The 7281-nt window shown below is 32.9% G+C and overlaps 1 protein-coding gene across 1 annotated transcript; it reads right to left on the bottom strand.

Moving 5' to 3' along the window:
• Window positions 1-1040: 1040 nt before the first annotated feature.
• Window positions 1041-6139, bottom strand: LOC114403324 (guanine nucleotide-binding protein-like NSN1). The gene is made up of 9 exons (XM_028366214.1): window positions 5978-6139; window positions 5629-5873; window positions 4718-4826; window positions 4443-4616; window positions 4187-4353; window positions 3196-3460; window positions 2095-2280; window positions 1771-1982; window positions 1041-1630 (listed from the first exon to the last, which is right to left on the bottom strand). Exons 1-9 carry the CDS (start codon window positions 5994-5996, stop codon window positions 1283-1285), a joined length of 1725 nt encoding a protein of 574 aa, XP_028222015.1. The 5' UTR covers window positions 5997-6139; the 3' UTR covers window positions 1041-1282.
• Window positions 6140-7281: the final 1142 nt, after the last annotated feature.

Here is a 7281-nt window from a genome sequence, read left to right as displayed (position 1 = left end):
AAATCGAGGGGGGGTCAAGGAGGGAGAGCCATTGTTGTAGAAGACCAAGACATTCGTGAAGGGAGGAGGCGAGGGAGACATGCAGGAGGAGGAACGTGGGGGAGGGAGGTGGGCGTGGGGGGTGGGAATGACAGTGGGGAGAGAGGTGAAGGTGGCTGTTAGTGTTTGGGAAAGGAGAAAGTTTAGGAATTATTTTGTTTTGTGATTTCTAAAATCAAATAAAGATGGTGATGATTTTTAGTCATGTTAAATTAATTATTTTAAAATTTAAAATATTAATAGAATTAAACATTTTAATAGAAAAATATCAAAATAATATACTTAAAAACATAAAAAAATAAAATGAATTTTTTTATATTTAATGTCATAAAACAAAACTAAAGTAAAATTTAATTGACAAAAAATGACATCAAACCAATAAAAAACCACCAAGAAGGAATTTCCTGTTTTAAATTTTTCTATTAAAAGATCGAAGTTAAATGATAGTCAAATTTAAAACCGTCCAAAATAGAACTCGAAAAACAAACTACTAAAAGTAATGAGTAGATTATTAAGAGTTGTTATTACCTAAACTCAGTTCAGGCCTAAGCATCTAAGTAATTCCGCATACCTCAGTCAACCATAATCAAGCACGTAGGCAAGAAGCTACTCAGAAATCAATCTTCATTAAAAACTCCATGTTATTCCAAATTTCCTTTGACTGAGCTCATCCCATCGATTCAGAATGTTTGAAGAGGTAGTAGGTACGTAGGTTATTTTATTTAACTTTTCCTTAATCAACAAACATAATTTAATTAGAGGAAAAAAAACTCCATCCTATTTTACAGTCTAATCATAAATTATCATTTATGATAAATTTATAAAATTATTTAAAAAATAATATGAACCAAAATTTATAATTTATGATTGAATGATAATTTAAAATAGTCACTACATCACTCTTAAACTCATTTAGTTAATCAAATTTCCAGAAAAAATTAAATAAATAAATAAAAGAGGGCATTGCAGTAAGTTATGCAAATGATTAAAGACACCGGAGCGGGGTAAAAATCCGGAAACAAAATTGCATAATCATATGCCTCAATTGGACACAAATGACCTATCCAAAATTTTGTTCGTGACATCCCAAAATAATATATACATAATGGATCAACAGCAGCAATTTAAAATCTTCGAAACAAAAATTGAAGTTAAGAGGAACCCTTATATCATGTTTAAATAATGGCTGTGTTGGCTAGTTCATTCATTTCCCCCATAAACTATGGCAAGTCCATTTACCCCATCACTCATTCATAGGCACCTCAGAGCTGACTTGTTCATCGTCATCCTCACTCTTGCTCTCTTCAGCATCCATTGTCGCTCCCTTTTGGAAGTAATCAACTTTGAAGTCATAATCACCATCCATGGGATCCGATGAGGCTACAGCTTTCTTGGCCTTTTTCCTTTTCTTCTTCTCAGCGCGCCTCATTTTTGTATTAAGCATACCATCTGTGGCATATAATTTTTCATTTTGCCTGCCAGCTTCACTGTTCCCCTTGTTCTTGCCAGCATCATCTTCCATTGATTCATCCACCACAGCCAGGTTTCCAGGACCTTCACCTTGTTCAGCTGGTTTGATTTGTGTCTCATCCTATAATATCATAGTTTGTAAGAGGATGGTTTAATTAGTAAATTGGAAAGGACTAAAAATACGGGAATATGATTGATATCAACAATAGTAAATTCCCTAGGCATTTTCTCCTAAAGTTTAAACGTCTTCAAGAAACAGACCTCTAACATTGTCTCATCAAGATTGAGAGGGCGACTTGAAGGAACTTCAACAGCATTTAAGTCATCAACAGATTTAAGGCTCCCAATATATGAAGATTCACTCTTGTAGACTTCATCAATGTTAAACTCCTTTGAAAACTCAGAAACTATCTTAACCTCTGCAGGTTCCCCTTGATCCCTATTTGGGGGAATGGTATAATATATAATTTTACCTGAAACATACAAGTGGAAATTTCTCTTAATTGGGTAAAGCATCGAGTACTTACTCGTTTTAACTTCAAAGAAACAAGTTTCAGTTTCTCTTTATATGATTTAGCAAACTACCTTCATTCCAATCATGAAGAACGATTCTTGCAGCAGCATTAATGTCAACTATTCCACCCTTCTTGAGCTTGCCCCTAACTGTAGCTATCTTCAGTAGAAAGTCATCAACATCACCAAATTTGAAGGTTCCAATCTTGTAATGAGTTACCAGCTGCTCGGGAGGGCAGAGCTTGAAAATTTCTTTCACTGCAATGTCCAAGTTAAAAGAAAATAAATAAGATTTTCGATGTAACCAGGGAAACAAGAGTCAATAGCCAGAAAATCAGGATTCAACATAAAGATTTTCCATTAATACAATAACTGTTTGGTGCAAACTCAAAAATATTTTAAAATTTTCTTTCGATAAAACAAAACTTTAAATTATATCTAGAAAAAGTAAAACACAATCAAAGAAGTTTCATTTTAAAACAAGATAACAGAAAAACATAATACAACAGCACAGGCACAAAAAAATTCAATGTACTACTATACTACATTACCATTCACCAATCAGTTGCATTTTTAAAACCTAACAGAACTCAATATTTTGTAGTCTTGTAACTGTGGCGTGGACTTAACCTCACCTACACCATCATTTGTTAACACAAAATAAATGAAGTTGGAAAGATGGAGCAACTTTGAAAATACTGCTAACCTAACAATGAAATAACAAAAAATGATGAAAAGGTAGAAGAAATGAGACATAAACAAGGCGGATGAGAAAAATAACATTTTTGCACATGTTTATTTTCCCTCCAAGAAGAAGCATCTTCTGCTCTAGAAAATGGTCATAAGCAAAAGAAATGGTATAGGTATCTTGTGCAGAAAAATTCAAGTATAATTGCAGGAAATAAAGCCTTAGAAAATTCAAGTTTAAGGACAAGGTGACACCCTTAGAAATGCAGCCATTCTGGTCCAAACAAAATGCAACAAAGAATAGCAAAAAATGCATACTACTGTAATGTATTTCTTCAATGTCACAAGGTCGTTTTCTTTACTATTTTTTTCTTCATTATACTCTTATAAAGCTTCTACCATCCATTTTGAATTGCATTACAAGTCTACAATACAAAGAAAGACCTAAATAACCAGATAATAAGGGGAAGAAATGCCTTCATGTACCTGGGCTAATTGGATCGTCTAACTTCTCAATTCTCTTGCAATTTTTTAAAGCCACGGAAGCATCATATTCTTGAGACTTCAGCATAACAACACCAGGGCAATCCAGCAACTTAACATTTTTGTCCAACTGAACCTCTTGCATTGATCTTGTTAACCCAGGAGTAGAACCAACATTGACAACATGGGACCTCTTTAAGCTATTAATAAGACTGCTCTTACCAACATTGGGCAAGCCAATCAAACCCACAGTGATCGACTTCTTGATCTGTCAATACAAGGAAGCAGAATAAATGAAGACTCAATGATCTAAAATCAAACAGACAATTACAGAAATAACAAAACAATTAATGGATAAGCAACAAACATCACACAAGACTAGAAGAAATACTACATGAATTAGAGAGGAGAAAATAATCAGTCAAAGTAAAATCCCAACAGATAGCAATGATAACCCATGACAAGGCACACTATACCATACTCTTCCAGTATACCAGAACTTGAAAAGTGTGTCATGCACATTCATGAAGAAACAAACAAATGAAGGTATTTATTGGATAACAGAAGTCATTTTCAACAGATTAAATGGCACCAACATTGGACCAGAATGATATCATTTTCAACTAAGAGAACCAAAATTGTAACTCTATCCAACATTAAGTGACAACTCTCTACTTCAGACACTTAAATTCAGCACAAAACTTACATTATGACATTGTAATTTTTACAAAAAGATGTCACCATTGAACCACAAAAGGCAGTGTTCCAGAAACCAATCACAAAATCTCACAAGCAAAATACAAATTTAGTTTAAATAAATAATATATCAATATCGACAAAGTGAAGAAAATATAAACATGAATAAAGAAAATAGAAGGAAAGGCCAAGAAGAGCAATCCTATGATCTTCAATTGAAGACTTAACACAGGCACAGAATCGGGGGGGGGGGGGGGGGGGGGGGGGGGGGGGGGGCTGTGTTAAACAATTCTGTTACCTCATGACTTCTTGAGTAATTCTTCAACAATTTGAGGAGAGTATCAGCACCAAGACAATCACTTAAGTTTGATCTTTGTTGTTGTGTGCTGCACTTGAAGGCCACAGTAGGTAATTCTTCTCTAAGGTACTTGAGCCACTTCTCTAAAGCTTCTTTAGGAACAAGATCTATTTTAAGAGCCAAATGATTAGCCAGTGGAAAAATAAATATTCCAAACAGTAGAAAGGAAACAAAATGAATGTGATCAGCAAGCTACCAATTTTATTTAAAAGCAAGACGAGACGTTTATCAGGTCCCGATTTCATCACCATCTTTTCTATATCAACACAACGAGTACCCAAGGGATCCCGGGCATCAAGCACCTCCAGTAAGACATCAGAGGCTTCAATGACCTTAACCAAATCTTTGTAAAAGGCCCTATCTGAGCTATCTATGGAATAAGAAGACCAAAAAATTAACAAATATAAGGACAGAGGCAAATAAGCACTTAACATTAGCCAAATTGTCGGCCAATTACAAATAAATACACACCTCTAGTCTTCCCAACAGTAGCAAAATCATTACTCTCTTTTAAAATATCCATGTCACTCAATTTGGAGTTATCTTCATCCTCTAGCAAGCCCAATTTCCTTTTCCGAGCCTGAAACAAGCATTGAACATAGTGAAGTTTCTAACTACAAGACAAACAGAAATCATAACTGAAGCATAACACAGAAGCATTGTTGAGTTCATGTCAGCCTTTTTGTACACATATCCACCCCATCAATTTGCCTACAGACTTAAATCTCATATTTCTAGAAAATTAATAAAAATACGTCTGCACCAACAATACAACTGACAAGTCTTGACTTATGAGAAAACACAAACAGTTCATATAATATAAGAAAAAATATACCAAACATCCACACACTTTCCCTTCCACCTCATTTACTCTCTAACTCTCTTCTTTTTCCATCACATTAATTACCACATATATCACTCTCCCTCTACCTTCTCTCTTTTCCTCCTAACTCTCTTATCTTTCCACCCCATTTTGAAGTGGACATACAGACACGTTTATATACCGATAACCGAACGCCCCATTAACATCTATCATTAATCTCTATCTCACTCTTCCCATCATATGAGAACAAGGTCCATCACTCTCAATTTTTCACTATTATTTTTCATTAACTTCTCTGTTTATCAAGATTTTAAAAATTGACCTATGACCCCTGCTTTGGGTCACAACATCAAGGTTTTTTAACTGTCCGCGACCGCAATTGGGACCACATCAGCCGCATTTGTCCGTGACATCAACAACCGCAAAGAGTTTCATCAACTGATATTTAAAATCTTGCTGTTTATCTTATCATGAAAGATCAAAAACTAAAATATATTATGTGAGGGGATTAAAAAAGCATGGAATGATGAGTATAACAAAAGGAATGAACAACAATTACCCTCTCCTTGCGTTCCGCTTTCTTTTGCTCCAATTCCTCAATAGCCTTCGCCCTTCGAGCTTCAAGCGCTTTGAGTTCCTGCTCCTTGAAGGGCCAATCGTTGGGAATACCAGGGTCCTTCTCAACCTTCTTCTTCCCACTCAAGCGAAGCTTCTTCGCCTCCTTCGTTTTCTTCCTGTTGTGCTCCCTCACCTTCCTTATGACCTTGTACTTCTTCTTCAACGAAACCCTCTTGCTCTTACTCTCTGAAAAACAATTTCGAAACAAAAAACAAACATTATTATACAACGATGGTGATGAAGGGTTCAATGATGATGGAATCGAAAAAGAGGGAAACGGGTTTTCTTACTCTTGCTCTTCTTCACCATCGTGTCCTCTCAGTTACTGTGCTTTTCTTCGTGTTACAAAGGCGTGAAGGATAGAGGATGGAGAGACGGTGAAGAGAAGAGTGTTGCTGATGGTTGTTTGTGAGGCGGAGGCAAAGAATTTAGGGTTTTAAGTTTTTAAGTAATTTGGAACCGGACTACCGAATTTATCATATTTTGCCTTCTAAAATTTAAAATAGATAAATAATCAGTTTTGTTCTTAAATATATAATTTATTTATAGATGTATTTCTAAAAAATAAAAATATATAATTAAATCTCAAAGAGTGAGATAGTGTGGCTAACTTTTCTTGATAATAAATATTTTAGGTCAAACAAAGAGATAAATTTATTATTAAAATGATTATGAACGTGATTATATCTAATTTTTAGTATAGGAGCATATTTAACGTATAATATTTCTTGACTTTTCGTATTCCACTTTACTAATAAATGTGTTTCTGAAGAATGAAAATATAAAATTCAATTTTTGAAAGTATAAAAAATGTTACAAATATATTCGAATGTTAATAGTAAATTGTGACTAATTATTATAATTTTGAAAAATTTATAATGATTGCGATAAAATATTATCAATGGAAGTGAATTTTTATTATTTTGACAAATTCTTCTTAATTTTCTTCAACTACAACAAAAAATCAATCTTTTTGTTATTAACTTTTGAATAAATGTTATCAACACAGAAAAAAAAATTACAATAAAACAATAAGAAAATCATTGTTTCCGTTTAATCAAACATTATTTATTTAATTATTTTTCATAAGTTTTTCATAATAAAATATGAATGTCTATTAGTGTATGCAATGATATCAAATTACAAATCATAATAAAAGTTTATTGATTTTTAAGTTAATTTTTTTATATCATACACAATTATTTTTTATTCACTGGTCATTAAAAAATCATAACCTTAAAAAAATCATTCCAAGGAGGTGAGTGCTTTTTACAAATTAAAAGTGTCATTGCAATTACAGTTTTTCTTAATAATTATTCATGGATTTAATTTAACTATAATGTTTTACAATAAGTATTTTTTTTTACTTAAACTTTTCATCAAGCATAGGAGTATAAAAAATTTATTTACGGGTTTATAAAACTAGTATTCTTTTTTCTTTTATACTCAATTTAATTTACGAATTTGTTAAAAAAATTGTCACAATGAGTATAAATTTTTTTAAATTATAATAATTAATCACAATCTACTATTAACGTCCGAATATATTTGTTACACTTTTTACACTTTCGGGAACTAAATTTTGTATTATCAT

Source organism: Glycine soja, chromosome 20 (genome assembly GCF_004193775.1).
Source record: "Glycine soja cultivar W05 chromosome 20, ASM419377v2, whole genome shotgun sequence".
Classification (NCBI taxonomy): Eukaryota; Viridiplantae; Streptophyta; class Magnoliopsida; order Fabales; family Fabaceae; genus Glycine; species Glycine soja.
The sequence above is the reverse complement of the archived record's forward strand: the minus strand, read 5'-3'. Positions and strand labels throughout refer to the sequence as shown.

Coding starts and splice junctions, on each gene's coding strand:
- LOC114403324 (XM_028366214.1), bottom strand. Junction 2,281..3,195: donor AGACGATCCAATTAGCCCAG/GTACATGAAGGC, acceptor TGGACATTGCAG/TGAAAGAAATTTTCAAGCTC. Junction 1,983..2,094: donor TCTTCATGATTGGAATGAAG/GTAGTTTGCTAA, acceptor TGTATGTTTCAG/GTAAAATTATATATTATACC.